General features: G+C 40.8%; 1 protein-coding gene across 2 annotated transcripts in view; it reads left to right on the top strand.

Moving 5' to 3' along the window:
• Nucleotides 1–26,610, top strand: part of LOC122400655 (dual specificity protein phosphatase 10-like) — a 99,409-nt gene that overhangs the window by 454 nt on the left and 72,345 nt on the right. Inside the window, exons 2-4 of one of the 2 annotated variants that reach the window (XM_043402205.1) lie at nucleotides 8,266–8,419; nucleotides 8,709–9,008; nucleotides 11,529–11,714. In XM_043402205.1, the coding sequence (XP_043258140.1) occupies nucleotides 8,888–9,008; nucleotides 11,529–11,714 (307 nt within the window). In that variant the 5' untranslated portion in view covers nucleotides 8,266–8,419; nucleotides 8,709–8,887. Of the gene's footprint in view, nucleotides 1–8,265; nucleotides 8,420–8,708; nucleotides 9,009–10,120; nucleotides 10,457–11,528; nucleotides 11,715–26,610 lie in introns of those variants that run through there. The other variant, XM_043402206.1, reaches the window with a different exon arrangement.

The following is a 26,610-nucleotide window of genomic DNA, read 5'->3' as shown; positions in this document are numbered from 1 at the left end:
GTCGGTATCCTTTCTATTGTTAAACCCACTCACTGTGGGGGTCACGAAACCTCAATTACCTATTCCTGGTAGCCAATTCCTCCTTGTGAAAGTTTCCAGTCATCTTGATTCGTTGCTTCTTTGAAGTCCTTTTCACCAAGTGGAAATGTCTTTGTCGACTCGGGCTATTCTCCAACTATCCAATAGATTATATAATTCTACGATACCAAATGTTCCATATACAAGTCAGTGAAACTGGAGACTCGACGTAAGTTATATAATTATAGCAAATGTCAATATATGAAAATATTTTTTAATGTAAGTGTTGCGATTGGTTAAGCTGCTCAAGAATTGTGACATTATTCCAAGTAAAGGCTTGAGGGTCTAGTTCATTTTAATTTTCATGGCCATAAGAGGCGGATGGAAAGAAAGTTTCCATGATACTTTTTCTTTTATAGACAGTTGTTGAATACTTTCTGATATGAGATTTTTACAAATTCTACATAATTTTACTAAAGGAGTATTCCTTGATAAATTCCAGTTTTAAGAAAGTTTCGCACCACATACGTATTATTTAATTTATATTTGTTCCATTCGACTGGAAGTAAAGATTCCATAATTCTTTACGGTCGATGGAAAATCGTTTAAGATAGAAGCAACCGAATGATCGTTTATGCGCGCGTTCGTCGTCTCCGCGACTGATCTCGTAAATTGATTAACGCCACCCTCGACGGGATAGCCACGGTGCCTTTCGGTGGTCGGTGAGATAATAAAAAGCAAACAGATGAATCAACCTAGCGTACAAGGCCAATAGGCAGCGACCGGAGATCCTGGGGGGCTCGTGAGGGCGGCCATCCCCCTTTGTAGCCTTGTCAACGGGCATGACGAAGCTGCAAGGGTCCATGTGATTTGATTATGTTGGTAATATGGTCCGTATGCCACCCTAATTGCTGCGGTATACCCCCCACGACGCGATCTTTTCGCAACGATGACGTAGGAACTCGAGATTAAGATGGCGCGACAGTCACGGGGTCGAGAAAACCCCCTTTATTTATCATTCTAACGCTCAAATCGTTCAACGAACTAGTGAAACTATTAATATTAACTGACTCTTCCATTTGCAATATCCAATATCACATGTAATGGACTGTATAGGAAAAAATGGAAAAAGATTAGTGGCTTGAAAAGTGGTATTTGCAATATTACTATTACTTATAAGAGATGTTTAAGTCATCCACTTTACTCTGGTCTACATTAGAAATGGTTTTCACGTCCTCCTCTCCACTAGGGGCACTTGCCTCCTCTAGGGGTCACGCTCCCTACTTTGGAAAATACTGGTCTATTTTCCAAGACAACCCTCTTGTTTACCGTAGGAGTTGTGTCTGTACTAACACTTGAGGGTACAATGATTTGTGGATCAAGGTCGTCTGAAGGTCATACGTTACATTGAGATCACCTTGACATCAGTTATAATACCTTATAACTAACAATATACAATTTCTTTTAATCAATTAAGTATCAAATTGGTTTCGTAAAATTAATGTTTATTAAATAGGACACTAGTACACAATGCATTAAAAAATAGGCTTCTCGATTTTCCTAGACAAGATTGCTCGAGTTGATCGATTCGTAGATCAGACGTTGCGCAATTAATTAAATCGCATGCAGAACATTTTCTGCACGTTTCGATACATTCCATTTGCATCAACGTGCGCAGTCCAATAGTAAACGATATGGTCACCGCGGAACTAGAACGATTTAATTATTATGTTGCCTTCGGAGGGATAAACGAAGATGATGTCAGAATTATTGTTGGAACTGTGACGTCGGACTATTATGGTTAGAAGTTTCGAAGGCGATTGAAGGTCTTCCGTGACTGCCTGGTCATTAATATATTTAGCACTGTAGGTCAGTAACGATCTGAAAAATTCCTTTATCGCTCCAGTTTCAAACTGAACCGATTTAATAATCTTATAAACGATCATTTACTTCAAATCCTCTCCAGGAATTTACCGTTAACTCTTTTACAAGTTTTTATATCAAGCTAAAATTTATTCTTTTACTTAATCCCATTATTAGTACTTACAAAACTCCAAATATAATCTAAGTTATAGAAGGTTCATCAACCGAACAGAATCAGTTACTAATCAGTTCGTTTCAGTGTATAAAGTACTTTGGACATTTGAACTAAAGCTCCATACACGAACCAGCCCAGCTTTCAAACTTTGGTCAAACTTTTAACACGAGGTTGAGAACCAACGACCGAGGTTCACGAACTCCGTTTTGATCCCGAGAACCCGGGAATCCCAGGCTCGTGGTCAAAGCACAAGTGCCAGAAATTCGCTCGGTTGGGTTCGAATCCCCATTTTCAGGGCGGTAACTGTTCCTCCGCAAAAGCTTTTTGTCTAATCGAGCGCGAACGGGGGAAACCGTCCACGTATCGACGAGCACGCCACGCCACTCAATCAACCAGCCATCGCTGCATAATTCATCGACTGGGTTCGTTTGCGAATGGAAATTAGCGCGCGTTTCGTTCGCCGAGAGACGCCTTTCGATACGCCAACAGGAATAGATTCCTCGCAGTGTGTTGGTGAATGCGTGTCGTGGGCCCAGATGCGGGCCACAGATACGCGGAACACCTTAACCCATTAATCGTGGAATTCCACCCCTCGAAAAGAGCTATACAGCGGCTTACTGCTTGTAAACAGACAGATTTATCGAGGCTGTAGCTCGTAACTGCATTCGCTACTGCCTTGCTTTGGTTACAAATTTGGCTATTAAAAGCGAGAAAATTTAATACGTTCTAAACCAGTGCACCAAAATGAAACTTGCGTACTCTTAGGGGAGGAGTTTTATAATCCCAGGGGGGAGCACGAAATTTTTAATGTAAAGAAACGTGGATAATTCAAAGGGGGATTTTCATTAAGGACACGATTACATAGGTAATCGTTAGGGTTTTGGAATTTTTAAGTCTTCTGTCGGATTTGTTTTACCTGTCCAATTATCTAGATACAGATTTATTCGAATAATGCCTGACTTTGCTAGGCAACGGTCCAAATCGTTACGTTGTACATAGTTGTTGTATTAAATTATTAGATAGGAAGCGATAGGCAGGTTTTTTGGTACGTTTCCAATTGTCTCTGGCAGTCGCCTCGAGTCGAGGTTTCCGTTGTTCATTAAGACGGTAAATCATTAAACGCGAGGCAAGAAGTTCGCGTCGGTGACGCGGTAATAACAGTATTGGTAAATAATAGCCTGGTTGAACTGGCTGCGGCAATGTAGATAGCTAGTAATGCGGTAGTGGCACCGTTCCGTTGTAAAGTAGCCTTAAGGTGTGCTCACAGCGTCTGGTTACGTGAGCGTTCTCGCTCGATAGCGGGCAACAGTTTTGTCTTCGGTGCTCGCGGGAAACAACGCGTATTGATTCGTCTGGAATTATGCCCGACGTCGTTCGATATCGTTGTGCGACGATAAAAATATGCATCCCGATGGTAATCGCGATCACGGCTACGGCGGAATCGTTGATAGTAAAATAAGATGGAAATGTGAGTCACTAACGCGTATTTCGTGCTCCAATTTCCCGTTGGGAAATCTATCGACCAGCACTCGCGATCTTCTTATCGAAACATCGTTACGAAGTTAAAAATAACAGAAGCATATTTAAAACTAGCCTACTGAAAACATGGACATCAAGCATATGGCTACTAAATTGGGATTAAAAGTCAAAATTTTGAAGTTTTAATATCGTCGAAGTAACGATACTGGCTTATAGGGTTTCATAAAAGGAGCAAATAAGTTCCACATCGTTATCTTCCAAAACGAGTATTTACATCTGTAAATGAAGTTTTGCTCGCACGTTTCCATCTTCAGCGGCCATTGCTCTACGCGCATGGCCATCTTACCAATTCCGCGCGTTCGATATCGTCTGACGTTCGAATAAAGAATTGTACTCTCAGCCGTGAATATCCATTACACAAAAAAGCTTCGAAAGACTTTCCTGTCCTTATTACAGAGATTTCTAAGTCAATATTAATATTTCTCCTTACAAAATTCTTCCTTAATCTTCCTTAAAGATTTCTGAAACTGAACTTTTGTTCGGACCAAATGGAATTCAAATAAATTGAGTGTTACCGGACTCAAACTATTTCCAAGGGCGGATATTTATTTAGTACGGTAAATCGAGGAAGCAAAAAGACGCAGAACGGTGAAAAGACCGCCTGGGGAACGAAATTAATTATGCACGAGCTACTTTCGCGGCTGAAACGGGCGTTTAGACGGCCGCCTTCGAGCCTGTTCTGGTAGGCTGGTAGTGACAGTGATCCGGCGCGAGGCATGAAACAGTCTGAGTCCTTGCCGCAGCCTTGCGTTTTCTCCTTGAAGCTTGAATTCTATTTAAATACGCGGCATACTACGAAGCATAGTGGTGGGGGTACCGTAGAAGTCACGGTATTTCTATGTTCTTTCTGCGTTGCTCCCACGCCGTGGACAATATTTGCTAGCAGTGTCTCTTTCTCTCGATTCAACGACACCGTCACGGTGGCCAACAGGAAGCTCCGAAAGGTCGTCCGCGATTATCTTCGTGACAAGACACGATTTCAATCTTGATAACGAGTTTTATTATCAGACAGTTCCTTCCTGATTACTCCTCGTCCCTTTTTTGCGTCCGATTTGCAATATGTTTGTCCCGAGATTAGGAAACAATTATGCGGTATAATAATTTGGATCGTTGCTCGGTGGAAAATTAATTTTAATAATATCTACGTCCTATAAAAATTTCGAAACCACTGATTCAATCTTTATCACGCGAGTAATGGAACACGTTTGCATGAAAGCAAATAATATAATATCGAAGTGCATAATTGACGGGACGCAGCAAAAACGCTGTTATAAAACTGACGCGATCTTATTGACTATTTGCAAACCAGTTTTTCATATCTTGCAATGACTCATTATAATTCGTTATTTTGATAAGGGCACTGTATCTCAAATATTTTTAATGTGCCTGTAAGCTGGTCAGTTCCATAATTAAAATGGCTGTAACTCGAAAATCAGGTTCTCTCTTTTTTCTGTAAAATAGGTTTAATTTTCGTGAATAAATAAATAAATAAACCGTGTTACTTTTGTGTGCTAAACTCATATACGAAGCAGAGGTTGCCGCAACAGTGATTAGGGGTTAGTGTCCTTTGTGTTTGCAAGCTGGGTTCTCCTCGCACGCGCAATGATAATGACGATAATAGCACGTTGTTATTGCGTCACGAAAGTATATACACAGTTCGAAAGAATGTAAGTCAACGGAGAAAACGAGAGAACAAGTATAATTATGTTGCGAGGTATAGTTATCTTCTGCGTGGTTGTGTAAAGTTTTCCAAACTTTGTGCACTTTCATCTCCTGTAATTCTATACGCGAATATTTGAATCACCAAAGTGTCGAAATAAACAACGTAAGATCGATCGAAATATATTATTTCCGAAGTAACATTGTTCGAAATAATTATTTTTAAATTACTATTCGAAACTTTCACCCAATGTCTCAGATACGTATGTTCAACTAGAATCTTAAAGGAGCATTCTCGTGTTTCTTTTTTATTTTTTTTGTAAGGAATTAAAAGTTCTATTGTAGTAGACTTTTAGGGGCATGAAGGGAGATCTTTAAAGTATACCAAAATATTTTTTTAGTCCATCTTTATTATCTTTGATTAAATAGTAGTTATGTCTTTTAATCCCATCCGATGTTAACCATAGTCTTAAAGATAATTCGTTTCCACCAGTGCTGAACCTATTTTAAACAAAAAATATGGACAATTTAGGAAACTATAGCATTTTGAAGAAAACTATAACTTTTCAAAGTAAAAAAAAGCTAACTACTATTTAATAAAACATAATAAAAAATGGGCTAAAAAAATATTTTCGTATAGTTTAAGGGTCTTCCTTCGTGTCCTTGAAAGCGTAGTACAATAGAACTTTTAATTCTTTACGAAAAAAATAAACAAGGACACTTTATGGATGTTGGATGTTTAGCAACAATCGTGATAGGTTTGCGAGAACGTTGTTAATACGGTAGGAAAATTAGGGACAAAGAGACGTATCGTTCTGGTTCACCTTGGCGCGGAGCCCGTGGAGTTCCTGTTCCCTCTTCAAGGTCCTTCGGTGCCCGGTCGCCGTCGTCGTGAGTCAAAGGAGTCAACGCGCTCCCGGCAGCTGTCCCTCGTGTTTTTCCGTCGTCGATGTTATTCTTGCGCAAAATTGTCCGCCCGGGACATTGTTCGCGATGACCTGCCGCACTCTCATGGCCACGCGGGACTCGACGATCGGAAGATTAACTGCTTGGCTCGTTTCTTCAGGGTGACCGGAGGTTAAAGGGGTGGAGAAGGTTTTCTTTCTTCTCCTTCGGCTTCCCTTGGGACTTCGAGTCAGGGAAATTACTTTACGAGCCACTGGCGAGTCGCATACCTCTCTCAGTGAGCCATCGACCATTTCAAGTTTCTTGCAAATACATGAAAAGATAATCAAGGATAAAATTTTTCCATTTCAATTTGTCTCGTCTGTCCAGTACCCGCTGATTCTACTTATACTGAAATCCAAATCGCACACCATTGCATACATAATGAACTTGTCAAGTCGATTTCCTGATGAACGAATCCTCGAACGAGACAATATTATTCTTCGTTTTCTGTTTATTTATCCTTCGACCCAAAATTATACAGGATATTCAGTCACTTTTGGGAAAAATTTGAATGGGAGACTCTAGAGACCAAAATAAGGTGAAAATCAAGAATACCAATTTATTGATTGAGGCTTTGTTAAAAAGTTATTAACGTTTAAAGTTCCATAACGATTGGAAAATTTTTCGACGAAATTAAAAAATTTCAAATCATTCTGAAAAAATTATTTCTCGTTGCGGGGGTCAATTACAGTCATTTTTGGTGAATAGACATACCTTCGAATTCCTACGCACTTTCAAGAAAAAAATTCGAGTGCCTAAATTTTTCGGCGAAATTAAAAATTTTCAAATCATTCTGGAAAAATTATTTTTAGTTGCAGGGGTCAATTACAATCATTTCTAGTGAATACTCGTACCACTGAAATCTTACGCACTTTCGAGAAAAAAATTCCTTACCGAAAATACAATGTCTGACCAAAATATTCCCCTGAAAATCTTTAAAATATCATAACTCCTGAACGGATTGGACGATTTTAACGTTTCAAAATGCAAACTACGCATATTTTAGTGAAGAATATGTAGAAATGTTAAGAATATTCAAAAAGTTATTCCTTAACCCCGTAAAGTGAGAAAAACCTCATAAACAAGGTTCAATTTTCAAACGACTATAACTCCTATAATAGTGAATCTATTTTATTGAAATTTTAGGGGGAAGTAGAGCTCATGGGTATCTACAAAAAAGTACTAAACAACTTTTCCGTAGCTCCTCAAACAAATTTATTAAAAATGAAAAACTAATTTTTAAGGAAAATCAACAGGGGTAGGTGCCCAAAATTTTTCAGCGAAAATGAAAAGTTTCAAATCATTCTGAAAAAATTATTTTCAGTTGCGAGGCTCAATTACAATTATTTTTGGTGATTAGACATACCCCCGAAATCCTAGGCACTTTCGAGAAAAAAATTCATGTAGGTGGACAAATTTTATTAATAATTTTTAACAATAATTTTGTTAATAACTTTTTAACGAAGCTTCAATCAACAAATTGGTATTCTTGATTTTCGTCTTATTTTGGCCTCTAGAATCTCTCACTAAACTTTTTCTCAGAGGTGGCCGAACACCCTGTAAACGTACGTAGTCGTGTTTGCCCTTCTACGATGAAAAGGATAATATTATCGTAAATGCGCAACGACATTCCCAAAAATCGCAGCTGCGAAAATATTTCCATAATGAAAACAGCCGACGCGAAAACGTTCTTGGAAGTGACGGAAGTCGGTAGGTTCGGGATACTGCGTATCGGGTACGCAAAAAACGAGCTGCTGGAAGCCAGGTCCAGGGTTAATCCGTCGAGTATGGTGATTCTGGCGGACGATCGTTAATGGAAGGTCCGTCGTGATTTTAAAGACGCCTCGTCGCGGTCTCGACCTCCGGATTTTCCACTTCCCGGTACATACGTGATTCAGGCTCCGCGCGACGTAGCGTTCGCGAATCGGTAAACATCAACAACCGCTGCGCGCCGCGACGATCACGATTCGAGGAATCCGTCGAACCGCCGCATGATTCGCGATCGCGATTTCGAACGACACGTCGCTGGTGCCGTGAATAACAAGGATCCGTTTTCGTTTCAGATCGGGCTGACGAGATTTCAGCGCCACGAGCATCGTCGAGCTGGAATCATGTAGCTCCTACTGTTCGAAGCTGAACGGCGACTAGGACAGCCAAACTGGAGACTAACAAGATACCTGGAAAATGTCCGATCTCGACCTCCTGGTTAGAATTCAGGTTTGAGTGGAGTAATAATAATCTTCAGTGATCGGAATTGATAAAATTTATTTGTTCTTGGTTAAAATCGTACCATCCGAATACAATACTCGCTTCTCGCGTTCTATACGAAGCCCGTGGCTCGATTACCGTAGATCTTACTGTAGATCGTTTCAGGGCATCGACAGGCGCCAGTGAAAGGGCACAAAGCGAACGCTCTGAACGCGCATTAAAGTTAAAGTCACCGCGAGACGTGCCTACCTAAAATGGATTTCCCTCTGAAATACGTTCTCATGGTTGCCTTTTACAGATCCTCGATCAGCAGACTCGAGACCGACGGAGGCACAACGGACGTATCGGCCGGTTCTATCGAATAATAGCGGCGAGAAGGTCTGGCGTGATTTAACGAGGAGGTATGCCAGCGCGACCTCCGTGCTCGACTTCCCGGTACGTGAGTCAGGATCGCAGGAATCGGCAGCTACCACAAGGATGAGCGCTAAGATATCCCTGGCTGGGCCGTGCACGGCGCAGTCAGCGGTGAACCATCGTGGTAAACCATCGTCGGGGCTGTTGCTCGCCGGGACGTCCGTGAAGAGACCGTCGTCGATGAGTAAGTTCGCTCGCGAGAATCTTCTCGATCGAGTCCTCCGTTCTTCGCGCGGACTCTGCGTGTGTCATTAAATCCACGATCGAGGAAAACCGTGTCAGCAGAATATTCATTTGGTCTGCGTGGCTTTGTCGAGGATCCCACGTGTGGACGAAGAGTGATAGTGACAAATAGGGTGACGATTCGTATCGACACATTCAGAGACAACACAAGTGGCGAATATCATTATTTTACAATTGACTTGCCCTCTCACGTTAAATCACATCGAGACCATTCACTTCTAGAATTAATTTAAACGTAAAATCCTGTTTTCTTAGCGGTATTCTTTTAACCTCGTCAGGACCAAATTATTTTGTTTCTAATAAACAAAAATGCAAATTTGACATTATGATGTAATATTCAAAATAACTTAAATACTAGACGTACACATATGACTCAGTATCCCTGAAGAGGTTAAACTATCATAACTGGTGAACATGTTGATGGAAATTAAGATAATGTCTTTTAGTTGAATCATTCCAAACTTACTCGATGTTACATGTCTATAGTGTCACGGTTCAGGTCATTGAAGGATGCGTTGAAATGCAACAAAGGGTCTTCGTGCATTTCATAATTCATACCACAGATATTGTACAAGTTAGTGGCTATTTAGCCTCGAGCAGAATCTCGCTCCTCGTTGCACGAAGCGATGAAGATTATCAATATCAGAAGTCTCTTATCTCTATAATAGATGTAATAAATTCCCAACGTATACGACCTTTGCAATTTATAACGACCCGCCGATCGCGTTGGAAAAATTTGTCGATTACCTCACGAGACACTCTGTATGCATTGCCGTTAAAGTATTTAGTATTGGCGAGCTTGCATTACGGTCATCATAGCACGTCATCGTTTTATAATGCGTATCTCTGAACCGAGTCACTGATATTTAAAACAAACCAACTGCTTCAAAGTCTAGAAAATAGAGTCCAGGTTCAAAGGGTAATCAGAAGATCGCGAAACTAGGACGACAAGCGTTATCACCGGAGGCAGAAGCGCGTGCAAACACCGACGTCCCCGTATCGCTGATTTCCATCGCGGTTAACGCTGACAGTGAACAGCAGGACGATGAATAATCAATCGACATGGGCCGCGTGACCAACCATTGTGCCATAACACCCGAATAGGAATTCCAAATCGCAGAAACGTTTATGCAACTGCGACCTGGAATAATTTCCGATCGTCTCATTGTTCGGGAACGGAACATCTGCTTCTCACGTGCAACGTAGGCCTCAATGCCGATCCAACTTCGCGTCGTGTGGATCTCGTCTCGAGGTCGTTACCTCGCCGAAAATACGCGAAACCGTTCGTTTCACGGGTTTCGGTTCAACGGAGTCGCGCCCGATCGTCGAATAAGCAACTGCTGACTTTGAAACGGAAGTTGGGCCACCGCATTCCTCCGCATTTGCAGCGTAAGCAACGTTAAAATTTTTACGAGCTATCGTTCGAGTTATGAAACGAAGTCGAAGAAAAAATATCGAGGAAAAGGATAGGGACAAATAGGAGAATCGTTCTGTGTCTGAGTGGTAAAAGCATTTCGGCGGATGACACATTCCAAGGAACAATAGCGACACGAGATATTCCATCAATCCCTTTTCCCATGCTTCCCCGCGAAGATGATTCCTTGGCAGGCGAGACAAATTCGAGGAAAGGAAGACCTCGCGTCTTCGAGATCATTTTGGGATTCTTGGACAGCCTCGCGCCACGTGCATCTGACAATGGTTTGTTACAATAATCAGTGGCAGGCTGATGTCCAAGAATCTTGAGACAATACCGAAGAACGAGAATTGGAAACTTGCCCTACAGACACATTCAAATCTCTTTCAAATCTCATTCGCTCTAAAGTGATACAACAAATGTTCATTTATTTGTGATACTTTTATTCTCAAGCTACACTAAAACTGTTTATTCCTTCCAAAGTCTACAGACCTCATAGATAGATTTCTTCTTAACATTAGAACTACCGAACTGGTAAAAATGACTCATTCCTAATTTTTAATCAAAATTTTTGCAAATATACCTTGGTTCTATAAGAAAATAAATAAACATTTATTTCCGTTGCATTATACTTTTCTTCGAGTATCTATCGTTTTAATTTCTTTGGTACAAATAAATACACCATAACTGTCGGTAGTTCTAATGTTAAATATTAGATATCGTACAAATTCATATTTTTATTAATAGAATTAATGAAATGGGAGCTTCGAAGAGGGTTGCTTCAACCCCTAAATACAATAATCATATTCTTCGAAGGCATCGTTGTGTCTTGTACAGAGTATTATAATATTAGTATAGTATTTTCGAATTTGGTACAAGTCCCACTCGATTTTTCACCTGGCCACCTTTCTGAAAACAGTCGTGGCGTCACATTATCGCGTAAAATTTTGCAATTCGTTGGGCAAATGACACACAATGAGCCGCGATTTAATGACACACCGTACACGTCACGAGATTACAGGCGTCAACGAAGGATACGTTCATTAGCCGTAGAGGTGACTGGCACCGAGGAAAGAGCAGTCAAACGAGCCACTGTTCCAGAACTGGAAGCATCGTCCAACTCGTCGCGACCGAACACGTTGTCGGAGAGAGAGAGCACAATGCCAGCCTTAGCGCGTGCCTGCACTACTGCCACTCTGCCAAGGATCAAGAGATTCAAATTCGCGTCGATCGGTGAGTGCGTTATCTTCCTGTGCCCCCCTTTCCGTTGCTGGATCCGTTCTCTGGAGAATTTTCTGTCGCGGTGCATTCTCGTTTGCGTTTCGATAAAGTTATTTGCTGGAGTAAGATTCTGTCGGGGATTACCGTTGTTTATACAGATACGGACTCACGCAAACGCCCGGGAGACGAATCTGCGTGCAATAATACTGCAAAAACGAGCGATAAAATTTCTTTGTACGAGACATCGTATTCGGGAAAATTGAATTTGAATATCACGAAAGAAAAATTTGATTTAGATTTATTAAACTCCGTGTATATTAGCGAAATAACGGACGCCAGTTCTTCGAACGTTGCGATCACGATGTCGTGTGTTTCTTTTCCCTATCGATGACAATTCATACGCTTGATCGTAGATCACGCCGCTTGCGTCAACGAGCGATTATCAATTTATCGATGATGTTGTTCAAGGAGACAACGTATCACATATGGAGTATGCGTACATTTGTCTTCCATGAAAGTAGCACATCAATATTTACGTTCAGCGAAGTCGATGTTTCGTCATTTCTATTGACGGTTTTTCGTATCGATTGTGTTTTCGTTTCTATTAGTTTCAATAACAATATCTACGTTTCGAGTATCGATAAGTCTCGAAGAGGCTGATTATTAAATCAGATTAACGCCCGAATATTTTATAGGTTGCTACGAACGGACTTTTGAGTGTTCCCAAAGTGAAAGATTGAATTTTAATATTTAAATAATAACGCATCGTACCTATTGCAATACATTACTCGACTATTATGAATATCTAGATCAAGGAATCGAACAAATTTGTTGACTATTCGAATGCATAAAAGTTGACGAGCTATCTCGCTCTAACTTTAACACTAGCATATTTTTATAGTAATTCGATGCGTTGACAGTTACATTAAAACGCAGCTTTTATTTTAATTAGAGTATACAGGGTGCTCGGCTACCACTGGGAAAAATTTTAATGAAAAATTCTAGAGATCAAAATAAGACGAAAATCAAGAATACCAATTTGTTGATTGAGGCTTCGTAAAAAAGTTATTAACGTTTAAAGTAGTAGTCTGTAGCAGTGGTTCTCACTCAATATAAGAAACTCTACTCACTGACGTATCGACAGTCTCACAGTTTTCTAAGTGAGAACCACTAGCAGCTGTTCGTAGATTGCCGTTCTACAGGCGGAACTTTAAACGTTAATAACTTTTTAACGAAGCCTCGATCAACAAATTGATATTCTTGATTTTCGTCTTATTTTGGTCTCTAAAATCTCCCATTCAAATTTTTCCTAGGAGTGGCGGAACACTCTGTATAGTTATATTATTGCATTAATTAAATTCAACATAAATTGCCAAAAAATAATATTTATGAGTTCTGTAACGATAGGTTTAGTATCTGAACGCGTCAAATTGTTAGTGTTAACATCGTATCGTATCGATACGGCGCGTCGATCGGTAACGGGCCCGCTATCGGCCGTATTCGCGAACCATCGATCGGACGCTTGTCGTAATGAAACTCGGACGCGGCTCGAATACGTAATTACCGCGGAAATAGTATTACGAGCGGGTCTGGTCAACGGCATAAATATAAATACCGGCGGTCGACGGTTGGGTAAGTAAGCCGAGCCACCGTCGCGCGACACGCAGAATCGGTGAGTCAACTTGTGTGTGACGCCACTCCAGTTCGAGAACCACTTTCTATCTGCCCAGGCGCTCGCAGACACGGCATTCCGCTGTCTTTCGTATCGATGGCTCCCGCCCGTCACTTTCCGCTGGAAAAAAGAAGCGATTCTCGCGGAAAAAGTGCAACCGCGCCGGGCAGATTTCGCGACAACGGCGAACGATGAGTTGGCTCGACGATTTTTCGGAGCGATCGTATCGCGATTAAGCAACCTGGGCTCGAAGAGTCGAGCGTGTAACTTTGGACTCCTATTGCCGCAATATTTTGTAATACCTTGCAGGAACTCGAGCGATTATTAAATTAATTAATTGGAAGAATTCAGTGTTCCAAAATGGCAGGTACTTGGTACCACTGTCAACGCAAATACTGATGGATTACTTGAATATCGTTATAGTAGTTCTATAGTTAGACATTAGTTTTTCTGTGTCAAGCGAACTGTACATATTTATTTGTTTCAGTGTTTCATTGACCCCCTTTCAGAGTCTATAAACTGCAATTATAACTTAATCGTGCAATTTCTTTAACCCCTTACCGTACAATAACGAGTCTGACTCGTTAGAAGTTCTTGATGTCAAGTTTCACATTCATAAGTCTACACACTCGTCATCAAGTTTTATACAGGGTGTTCGGCCACTCCTAGGAAAAATTTTAATGGGAGATTCTAGAAGCCAAAGTAAGAAGAGAATTAAGAATATCAATTTCTTGATTGGGACTTCCTTATAAAGTTATTAAAAAATTTCAAATCATACTGAAAAAATTATTTTTAGTCGCGGGAGTCAATTACAAGCATTTTTTGTGAATAAACAAACCCCCGAAATCCTACGCACTTTCGAGAAAAAAATTTAGGAAGGTGGATAAAGTCGACAAAATTAAAAACTTTCAAATCGTTCTAGAAAAATTATTTGTAGTTGCAGGGATCAATTACAATCATTTTTGGTCAATAAGCATACCCCCGAAATCCTACGCACTTTCGAGAAAAAAATTCTTTAAACGTTAAACGAACTTTAAACGTTAATAACATTTTAACGAAGCCTGCATCAACAAATTGCTATTCTCGATTTTCGTCTTATTTTGGCCTCTAGAATCTCTCATTAAAATTTTTCCATAGGTGACCGAACACCCTGTATATTAAAATCAATTTTTACATTCACGAGATATTCGTAGAACAAATTGATTCTTTTTCGTGGCCATTCCTTGTACGAACATATCTAAACAAAATTAAAATACGTTCGAAAAATTATTTGGAATTAAATCATACGTCAAGGGGTTAAAAATAATAATCTCTGTTAGTAGAATCATGGCGATTGTTCGTCGTGATTTCGCGAATCTGCCTTTTATCTGCCACACTTCGTGACGTCAGATTGATAGCACAAAGACATATGTTTACACGCAAGCGCGGCTGTGTACCGCGCGTTATCAATATAGCAGCAAGTGTTACGAACTACCATAAGCCTTGAGCATCTGAGCCTGTGTAAATCGCAATCGCTTGATATACGCGACAAACAAGAAGAGAACTCGAGGCTGTCGTGAAATTGAGAAAATCACAGCGCTCCTCTCGCCTCGGAGTTAATTTTATTCGTGATAAAGTGTCACTTTCGTCGAATACGGCGCCATAATATTTATAGGATCAAGGGCGGCGGAAAGAAAATTGTTCTCTACGATAGAAGTTGATTGGCTATCCTTGGCCAAGTTTACTTTGACTCGACACTTTCGACGTCTCAATTAATTCACGAGCGATCAGTAGAGAAGATTTCTTGTTTTTGTAGAATCGAGATCGAAGAGAAGATTCTGTTAGATATAGGCTAGAAAAAAAGCTCTTATACTTTAACGCGCCATTCGACTATAATTGCAGTTAACTCTATAGGAAACTAATCAATTCTTTAAGAAAGTATAGCATCGTTGATGCTTTATTCGATTCCGATGTAGCTAACGTTTCATTCGAAGCCAATCAATGTTTAAATTAAACTTGGTACCCTTCACATAATGGGAAACTCAGTAATAACTAATTTACTCCATCCAAAAGTAATTTGTAACAGAATGATTTTCGTTCGTTACTTTCGATTTCTTCTTTTTCATTACAGTACAATAGCGTCTGTTGTGCGCCAATTTTAATATTTTGATGGATATTTCACGCTAATTATTCTCACCTTTTATTATCCAGCTGAAAGGTAACTTGACTTAGTCATAACAAAGTTCGACACAACATCACACGGTTCTGATTATCCATCAATTCGCATGTTTTCTCGAAAAATGCCTGTCTCGCGACAGAATCTTTCGACCACCTCCGACCGCCATTTTCACTGGAAGTACATATTTACACAGTGCCTCATCCAGACGAAAAACAACCTAACTCGGGTATAATCAAATTGGAAACAACATTGCAAGGTTGTGATTATCCTCAAAGTAGCATTCTTTCCATAGAGTGTGATTTTTAACTAATAATATAGTAAACTAATTTCTTTTTAGTACACTAATAAATCTAAAACTTTTATTCATTCCCAACCCTGCCTATTGTTCGTGTCTCCGTCCGCTCTTTTCGCCATTTTGGCAGCCCCTCGCGAATCATTCTCATTTCTCATCCGACTTGAAAATAACATAACTCAGGCGTAACAATGTGCGAAACTGCGCCACAAAATTTCGATTATCGCTCGACGCGCGTATTTTCTCGAAATTACGCCTGTCTCGCGACAAAATCGTTGGACCGTCTCTGCCTCTGACCGCCATTTTCGCTATTTTGGCGGAGATCATGCGCTCGCGATCGTCGGCGCGTTGGCCGGGTGCATTGGAAGATGTCAATTGAGACAGTTCTAACAGGCAACGTAAACCTTCCGTGTGCGGAGGCATCGTGCAAGCATGTTTATCGCTCGTTCGACCCGAGTGATGCTTCTGTGTATGATGTCAGAGTCTATCTTTGGCGCGGAGTGGATGACCACGCGCTAGCGAGCTCCGCGCATCTGCGCACACGCGTGGAAATCTTTAGTGAAATTCGACTTGTACGATTTGAATTGGGCAACCCACCGAAGAGGAAAAAAGGAAAGTGCGTTTTAAACGCTATTTGCCTCGTTTCCAATCGCATAAACGGTTACAATTAAAACAGTTTAACGGCGAAAAATAAAAAACAAACAAAAGTGACGAGAAGTTTCTTAAAAGCGGGAGTTTCGAATCGATAGTATTTTCTTGCGTTTAAACATTTTTATATATTTTTTATTTTAAAATACGAACGAGTACAAGTGTTCTATGAATATATTGTGAGATGCTTCGCTCTCCGTCACAAACTGAAAAGCACTTTTGGCTTATGACACGTTGAAATCGTCCGTTAGTCGCGAGTCAGTGCTTCCTCGTAGCGGTCTTCCGGGCCTATAATTTCACTTTTACGTACGCGTGCCCTTTTTTCGTGGGATCGAAATAGAACGACCGTCGACGCACGATTTTATATTCTGAATCGGTAATGGTGACCTGCGATTCGAGTCGAGCATTATCGGCAGCGGGGCGATAAATCGTTCGCCACAGTGTCACCGTGTACATTCATATTTATTTAACGAGCGGACGAAAATAGACGCTTCTAGGTTGCGAGCATCCAGATTGGTCGTCTACGACAGCGTTTCCTAAACAGTGTTCCGTGGAACACCGATCTTCCACTCGATCTGAACAGGTATTCCGCGGAGAATCGTAATTACTAAATTAATCCTCAACAGCCGAAATTGCGTTTGTCGTCTGGAAAAAATTATACATCGATATGAGTTGAAAGGTGATTTTTCATAAAAGCAACCTTCGTTTTCGTAATAAATTCAGAACCTCCTTGGTAACTGACCTCGCGATAATACCAGTAAATATAACACTTTATCGTGGAAGGAATGAAAGAAAATGTACGTGGCTGATTTGTTTCAGTTCGTTTTGAAATTCTATTTGCTACTTTCTTGGTGTTTCCTGTATGAAAATGAATGGCAAACGGCGACGTAAGATGGAAATCTAAGCAAAGAAACTGAAATAGACGCGACTCGGGCGTGTAAGGAGAACCATCGATGAATCAGGGGTATGATTTTTGTACATGTTCACCTGAAAAAACAATTTACGTCTGCGCAACATTGGCTCGCGATTCAGCGGAACACCTTTTCGCGTTCGATGAAATTGGTATTCGCGGGAAACGCGTTAAGCTTGCTGAGCAAACGGACTTTCCAGGATCAAATGCTCGGAGCAAAATTAAAACTGTCGCTATTTAATACTATAGTTCGCGTGTTGAGAATGTTTACCGCCCAATCAGCGTGACGCAGCATGCAAGAATGTAGCAAAATTAACAGACGCGAGGCGATTTTCAAGAAACGCAACGTACATACTAATTACACGAACGCGCAAGAAACTTCTAGTCGCGAAATATCGTTCGGTAATCGAGCGTATGATGAATTATTTATGACTGCGCGTTCGTGAAAATCGCTTACGGGCAAAGAAAAATGAAAAAAAAGAGGAAAAGAAGACACGATAAACGATAATAACGGTGTATGGATGGCGCCATATTGGTACATCGCGCGAATAGACGATGGTGAGATACGACAAACGTAAAATTTCATCGGAAATACAACGACGATTCTCAAGAATACGTATAAATAACCATCACGTGAACTTTCACCGTGTCGTAAAACCAGACGAGACCGAGAGACAGGTGGCGCCATTATTGCTTATTCTGTCGACGCAAATTTCACGGAATTTGATTCACGATAATACTTTATATAGATGCAATTGTTCTATTTTATTAATCTAATTTATATGAAAGACGTTATAGAAATAACTTTGTACACGTGTATAGAACAATGGTAAGATTGTTTTATTAATCTACCTTACATCGACTCTACAATTTTTTATATAAAAATAATTATTATAATCCTTTATTAATCTAATCTAATCTAAATTGACAATGTTACAGAACATTGACTTTAGTACTCTTTATACCTATAGGAGCAATTGTTCCAACATTTTATTATCCTAATCTAAAATAATGATGTCGCAATAACGACTTCGGATATGTGCACGGACTAACAATTGCAATAGTATTTTATTAACTCTACCTATACTGGCACTGTTACAAAGTGATGATTCTAAAATTGTTTGTATAGAAGCAAACGTTAGAGTCTTTCATTAGGTTAACCTAAATTGAGGATGTTACGATGGATTGACTCTGAAACCTTTTATATGGAATCAATTGTTACAACATTTTATTAGCGATATTGCAATCACTAGACATCTGATGTTACGTAACAGTGACCCTAGAGTTCTTCACACAGGAGCAATTATTATAGCGCCTTGTGCGTTGCTGACTACGTTTTCTTGGGCCTTAAAAAACTCGTATTTACAACCGTGAGCCTCTTAAAAGCGAGATATACACTTATCGTGCACGTCTGCAAGAAAAATTTAATTCCCTAGACATCTGTTCACCAGCCACGGACGTTTCGTTGCAGACAGTAGGCGACTCTTCCGAGAGTCCGCCTCTGTCGCGTGGCAAATCGTACCATATTTTCATTAAACTTGTCTGAATCGATCAGGTTTACGACCATAAGTACACGTTTCTTTAATTAACAATAGGTCATAAACTTGGAGCGTCGAACGCGGCATCTTCGACGATCTCTTTGTGACCGCAACGGACCCACGTGCTCGGTGTCATGGCGCACAATGGAACGAAATGTATTAATTTCTAGACATTCAATTACCTTGGGAGCAAACTGATCGAAAAAGTTAAAATTCGCCACCATTACTTCTATACAGAGTGGTTCAGAAGTGCATTTAAATTCTTAAAAGTTTAAAGAAAACAATACATTTATAATATGTTTTTCTGAACTGTTTATAACGGATACTATTAAGTTTGATCTAATGCAAAATAGTCACTTTTAAAATCATATCTTATAATTGTATTAAGTAACGAAAGGGTTAATATCCTGCCAGGAACAGCGACCATTACATGGTCACCTGACGCCGTTCTTTTCGCGATATCGTCCTTATCAATGGAAAACTCGTCATCGATCCTCCCGAAAAAGTGGAAGCCCTCTGCCAATGGGTACTCGCGTACTCGTGTGCATGTGTGTGTGCCTGTGCGCGCGCGCGTTGAGTGGCGAGAGGTGACTCATTGGCTGGCTTTCAGTCACGTGTACGTGCCTCCACATGTACGTGAATGCATTCGTGCGTCTATGTTGATGTACACACAGCTCTCCATTTTACAGTGCCGTACATCGAGCGTACGGATTCGAGTGAAAAAAAAAAAAAAGAAATACTAACTTCCTCGTATCGTTGATAAACCTAAGTGTTTAGTCACCTGACGTAACGAACAACCGAAGCTTTTCCTTATCGCGCGTGATGCGCACTGAGTCATGCGTGATTTCAAACCGTTGGTGTTGCTTTCGAAATATCGCGATGAGAATTGAAATTTTCTGGACGAACGTGTTTCAAAATTACTCGTTTTTCGTTGCACAATTCCAAGAGGAGGCATTTTATTTGCGTATTTCTTTTTTAAACTACTTCCAATTGCTCAAACACGATAATTAAGATACAGTTTTATCCAGGCGTGAGTTCTAAAACAACTGCTTGTTTGATGTAAGTTTTCCTGTTTTGTTTCGAGCTTGACAAAACGCGATCCTGAAATAAACGATAAACACAAAGTTTACTACGGCTGTCGGGTTACGAGCGAAAAGTGAAACGTGACGGAGTCGGAAATAAATTTGCAAACAGTAAACGACGAGACGGTTGGAGTACTGAAAAACGTGCTGTATAGTTGACTCGACGAAATTAGCCAAATTAACACCGTCACTCCTCGTATACAATTCTTTTTTATCGCGGGTAGAGTATACACAATATTATTAAAGGATTTGTAGGATAGACTTGCTAAACAGGTACTAATTCTTGCTCCACGTGTGCGAGGAAATGTGCCAACAGTCGAATGCTTAAAGTGTGGATTATGGTTGGACTGGTATAATATTGGTCTCGTGACCGGCTCTTCGGCACTCGCCAGCGCAAGGATAACTTTGGTAATTTCTTTCACACATTCGTGAAAATTGGTAGTTAAGGTTCCGTGACAAAATTCAGTTTTTTGTACTCTGGTATAGGAAATAAAAATGGACGAGGTTTCGATCTTTGCAAGTTTTGGAATCGGTGATATTAAGGGGCTTCGACACTAGTGCTCTTTTGGCGCAGAGTTAAGTAGATACTTCTCAAAGCCTAGTTAATTTGTTTAAGTTATCTCCTAGATACTCCAGAGCATTCATACACAGCTAATTTTAATCTAATTCTTTGTCTGAATCGTATTGTTAAATTTCAGTATCTTATTATTGTTGTTATATTCGGCTTTACCAGTGTTATACGGATTATTGTCAAGCATCATGCAATGTTTTCTCTGTCGTGCCAAGAAACGTCTTGTTATGTGACATGTATCCAGTATAACAGATCCCTCCATTTGTTCGGTTAATCCATTGTTGTGGTATGTTTGTAGTCGTTGTCGTAAAACCGAGATATAAATAAATAAAATTTGCGGCTTCGCGAAATAGTGGTACGATTCACAAAGCGTTGAAATTTTTTCACGAATCGTCTCGATTTCAATGAACGAGAATCGAAATTTAAGGCGACATATTTTTTCTTTTCGAAAATAAAAACAACCATAAAAAAAATATAAATATCGTACATTATGATCCAACCATAAATTGCAGGGAAAAAGAAGAGACATATAGAGTGTCCAGAATGGTTGGGGTCAAACTTATACAACGTGTTATCGAGGTCGAGTGGATGAAAAAAGTTCATACAAACTTACGTTTGGAAATGCTTTATTGGAAAGTTAAGTAACCTGTTATATGAAATCACAGACAGACATAAATAAATAATAATAAAAAACAAAGTGTACGGAGGGAAGACAATATCGTCTTCGTTTTTAGAAGATCCAGTTAACTCAAGGATAGAAGTATGCTAATTGGACTTTGTGATCCTGATTCTGTAGGATCTAGCACTCCATAAAAATTAATTTGTGGTTTTCAGCTGGTGGACTCATTAGCTCTTATTTCTAAAAAAATAAAGAAGATATGACTATTGCGAGCGTTACCGTTCGATGATTTCATCTTTACTTCGGCGCGAATTGTCTGGAAATTATCGTTTCATCGTGATCGAAGTTCAATGATAAAATTATTTCGAGTAATACAGCTGTCAACTGGCCATCAAGTTCTCGTGACTCGACGCCATTAGACTTTTTCTCGTGGGACCACGTTAAGTCTTTTATTTCTTCCAAACAAACTGTAAACTGTTAACGATCTCGAAGCAAACATCGTTATTGATGCGATACAGTCTGATTTACATATGTTCCCCTAATCGCGGTGGTCATTTAAGTGATATTAAGTTTCATATATATGATGTCATCGAATATACATAAAAATAGAACAACGAGTTCCAGATTATCTTTCGTAGCATTCATTTTGTTTCGAGTCAAAGTTCTATATCAATCTTATTGGAAAATCCTGAAAAGAAAATAGAATAACAGGCCCCAGACTATCTTTCGTAGCTTTCATTTTGTTTCAATTCGAACTTCTATATAGATCTCATTGGAAAACCCTGATGTTTCGACTGAACCTCTTCATGGAAACACAAAATAGAATAACGAGTCCCAGATTATCTTTCATAGCTTTCTTTCTGTTTCGAGTCAAAGTTCTATATCGATCTCATTGGAAAACTCAGTGGTTTGGCTGAACGCGAACACAAAGGAATGAAAAATTGGAGCACGATATCGTCCGAGAAGAACAATTCGTCGCGATATCAGCGTACGTACCTGCGTTGGTTCGCGCTCGCGCGCTCGTACCTCACAAAAGTCCCTCCCGATGGCTCGCATGCACACAAGTTTCCCCTCCGGGCCGTGGCCTCGCGTCGCTAGCACTCGTGGATCGCGATCGGTCGTACCGCGGGGACGAGTGCCGCTCAGTCTCAGCTCGTCGGCCGCCGTGAACGGATCTATCGAGCACGCTCGGTCGATCGCACGGCACAGCATCGTGTTTACTTCCGGCCTCTATCGTGATACAGACCGACACCGGAAATGTTGACGAAACGAGCCAGGCACGGGGGACGTCGTACCCGCGTGCCAACGCTCTCCTGAACGACCGACCTCAAGCACTTCCTCGTTCTCGTAACTCGTCGAGGATCTAACCCTTTTTCTCAGCCCTATTGTCTCTCACTCTCTCTTCCCTTCACCAGATACTCTTGTCTTTGTCTGTCACACCGGCACACACTGTCTTCTTCTTCTTGTAACCCCTGGTCCTTCCGGCTCGGTTCAGTCCCCCGCGTACCCCGAGGACAGTGCACCTCGAACCGTAATTCGGACGGAGAGGACAGTGGTGGTTCCATGCGGTCGCACGTGGATTATCGTCGACACTTATCCAGGATACGCAGTGCACAGGCTCGTGAACAGGCATCGAACGACAACGACGGTGCGTCACCGGCACGGCTCGTGAGGCGGCTGTTGGTTTCGTCGTAAAGGCGAACCGGTTCGACCGATCGGGAAAGGTAGGTGCCTCTGACGAACTACGGCTCCGTTCGGCCCTATTTTTTTTTCTCGATCCCTCCTCGACGTTAACTCTCGGCTACCCGCGTGTCCTGCCGATCCTCGGACGCGATCAATGAACGCTGGGGACCGACTTCGGGGCACCTGTCTTCGCCAGGCGGATCTGGCAGAACAGATACCTATCTCCCGTAATTGGAACCGTAATCGGTAGTGTGGATGACTCTGAGATCATTCCTCGCTAGACTGAGGTCACACCTGAGCAGGAGTTACGCGGTGCACTGGGTCACTTCAGGTGGCTTCGGTTCTTCCGCGACGGAAGACTCGATGACGCGCGCCCGGCGATGGTTACGAAACGTTGTTTGGTCCTCTGTTTTCGTCCGTGACGGGAGCAACGTGCAGTTTTCGTGATCGAGAGTGGACCAGAAACTCGAAAACTGGGGTCTCGTTGGCAATTATAGGACTAAACGATAACTATAGAAATTTGAAATTGTTGTTGGTAAATATTTTAATCAAAGTGTTCCTCTTTGTGGCTCGAAACTTTAGCAAAAGAAGCAATCTGCTGGTTCTATAGATCTCTGTTTAGATCTCAAAGCTGTGTCCCGGGGAATTCCCTTATTTTCTGATCGTTCATAGACGTTCATTGCTAATATTCAATTAATTGAAGATTACTGTGTATGTATTTATGATCGAGCGTTTTGGAGCACAAGTAAAAAAATATCACTCACCTAAAAATTACTTTACCCACGTACACTTTGACTGATTCGTAGCAACTGGTTTGTAAAGAACTTCTCGCCGCGCATCTTCAAATAATTAAAATACGACACATAAGAGAATCCTGAATTGATTAGAGAATCATCTAATAATCGATGACTTCATAGTTACGTTCAATGAATGAATTAAGTATCAATTTACATGATACTTAGTGGGATTGTCGAGGAATGAAATCTTTCGACGATTACTATTCATGAACAATGACTTAGCAGTACTCAGTAGCAATCACAAGACTAACGATCCTTGCAAATCCTTTCTACCAAAGTGCAACATCTGTATAGTCTGAGGACGGGCAGTAGTGATGGAAATAACATCAATACCACAGAATAAAGTATCATTTTACATGATACCGTTTTAATTATACGTATCAAGTACAATTGACACTTATTTTAATACCACCCATTAGCTACTTACATCCTCACTCTTATACTTATTTACGTTCACAAAATTCCAGATTTCCGTGTAGTTTTATTTTGTATTTTTTATTTAATAATCATTCGTCGTAGCGACGAAGTAAACGCAAAAGAATATATAAGTTTAAATACGTGAAAATGTGATATATATTGTAAAAAATAAGACAGAAGGTTCAAGTGGATATTGATATAAATAACAAATAATAAGAAGCTGTTAAAACTAAATTAACTAATATTTTATAATATTATTTTTACACCCTGACAGTTACAAGTACCTTTCCTATCGGGAAATTTTTTCTTTCATTTTTAATCTTCGGCTGGATAGTATTTTCCATTTTGCAATAAGTAACAACCGTGACTCATTCTGACTCGTGTATTTATGTTTCTCCTCTTCATGGAGGAATTATTTTGTTTAAAACGAAAACAATTCATTTATCACTCTTTTGACGAAACGTAATCATAAATATCTATTTTCAATTTTAGTGTTATAGTTTTATTTTATCTTTCGAAAAAGAAATTATATTTTGGTTGTTTGTACATATATTCAAAACATCGTACGCGAGTCCTATAAAATTTCTTCGTTGAGCTTGAAAAGGGTCTTCTTCATCCTTGCTACCAAGTATGTACTTCAGACTTTGATACTCTTCTATTCTACCCGTGAAGTGTTCCGGTATCGAATTGCTCAAACATCGTCGACGAAAAGACAACAGATGAAAATAGAGTTCAGAGAAACATACTAGCTACTATTAAATTATTGGAATAATTATTATTAGAATATTTATATTAAATAAATCATCGACCAAAGCTTCTAAGCGAAAACAAGTTGTTCCTAAAGTCATTCTGAAACCGATCTGGATTTACGGAATTCAACTGCGGGCCAAGTAAACCAGCATAAATTGAAGATTGTAATCTCAATGAATGCTATGACATCAAGGATCTCCGCAGATTTGCTACAACTTCTTAAACTTCACAACACTCCAATACTCTAGTAAAGTATTTTATAAACAATCGTCCCGTGGTACGAAGACTTGGGTGAAAATGACCTACAGATCCACTACCAACGTCTGAAGTATGTTACACTGCATAGCTCCGCTAATAGAAGGGAGTGACATCGATGGATGACTTCTCCCTCCAAGTCATAACCCATCATCCAATTTGCTCGTTGCAATTAAAGTTTGTAGATTGCAAGATCATCATATGGTATGTGTAACAGTAGTTGATCGTTTAACAGAACATTGTCACAAAAACTACACATAATTAAGTTCTTATGGAACGGTCGCAACAAATTTATGGGACCACTTTTATCATCTTACGAGACTAAAGCTTACCAAATATGCAATTGTGTTCAATTTTTATAAAGGAGTCTATCTTATTGAAAAACAAGAGGCAATTCTTTGTGTGGGTGGGCAAGGATGAAACTGCGTGATTAGTCTATCATCTGGGCCTCTAACCTAGGGTCATTAGATCCTTAGACTTTTCCGGAGTATCAAGAACAAAATAAAAGAGCAACTCTGCCCAAAAAAAAGAAGAAAAAATGTTTTGAGTAGGACGACAACGAGACGTCACGATTCGTCGACGTAAGGACGATGGAAGGCAGAATGCTCTGAAGAGGAATGGATCTGGAGGTAGCCGCGGAACGGAGGCAGCAGGTGCTGGCGCTACACCTGTCCGCAGGCTGAATACCCGGGCCCAGGTTGTGCGCGCCGTTCGCCGCTCGAAGCGTCGAATTCCACGGCGTTTACTCATTCCAAACAACGAACCCGAAGACTTGCCGTGGCCGAGGAGAAACTCCGTGGCGGCGCTGCGAACACAACACACCGCTGGCCCGACTAACAGAGGAACAGAGAAAGAGAGACAGAGACAAAGAGAGAGAGAGAAGGAGAGAGAGAGAGAGAAATGAGCGAGCACAGCACACCAGGGAGAGAGACCGGGCCAGAGCAGCCTCCTCACCTTCTAATATTAGTTGGCTGAGTCACTCCGATTCGATATTGCGGCGTCGCTGCGACGAATAGCGTTGTTAAGTCCGTTGGCACGGCATTGACACAAAAGAGCCGCCTTGCACGCGCGGGTCACCGCCGTTGGCTGCTCGAGTTCGCTAGAACAATCGCGACGATTCGTTCTGTCCTTGCGAGGGACACTGACCAAGTCATTCGCGTCGATTCCGTTCCCGAAATACGCTCACCCGCGTTACTGAAACGGTTCCTTCCCGGATAACTGAAACGCAGTTGTACCCCGCGTGATTTCCCTCCGGTACGGGTGACTCATCGACTCGGGTTCGCGAGAACGACCGCGACGGTTCGCTCTGTCCTTGCCGCGAGACATCCTCGAGTTACCGAAACGGTTCTTTCCCGGATAATTGAAACGCAGTTATACCCCCGCATTATTTTCTTTCGGTACGGGTGACTCATCGACTCGAGTCCGCGCGAACAGTTCGTTATGTCATTACGGGGGACGCTGATCGAGTCTTTTGGATCTATTTCGTCCTTGAAATATATTGACTGATTCGCGTATC

Source organism: Colletes gigas, unplaced genomic scaffold (genome assembly GCF_013123115.1).
Source record: "Colletes gigas isolate AHSC1104 unplaced genomic scaffold, ASM1312311v1 Colletes_gigas_Sc00019, whole genome shotgun sequence".
Taxonomy (NCBI): domain Eukaryota; kingdom Metazoa; phylum Arthropoda; class Insecta; order Hymenoptera; family Colletidae; genus Colletes; species Colletes gigas.
This window is presented reverse-complemented; position numbering and strand designations above follow the sequence as displayed.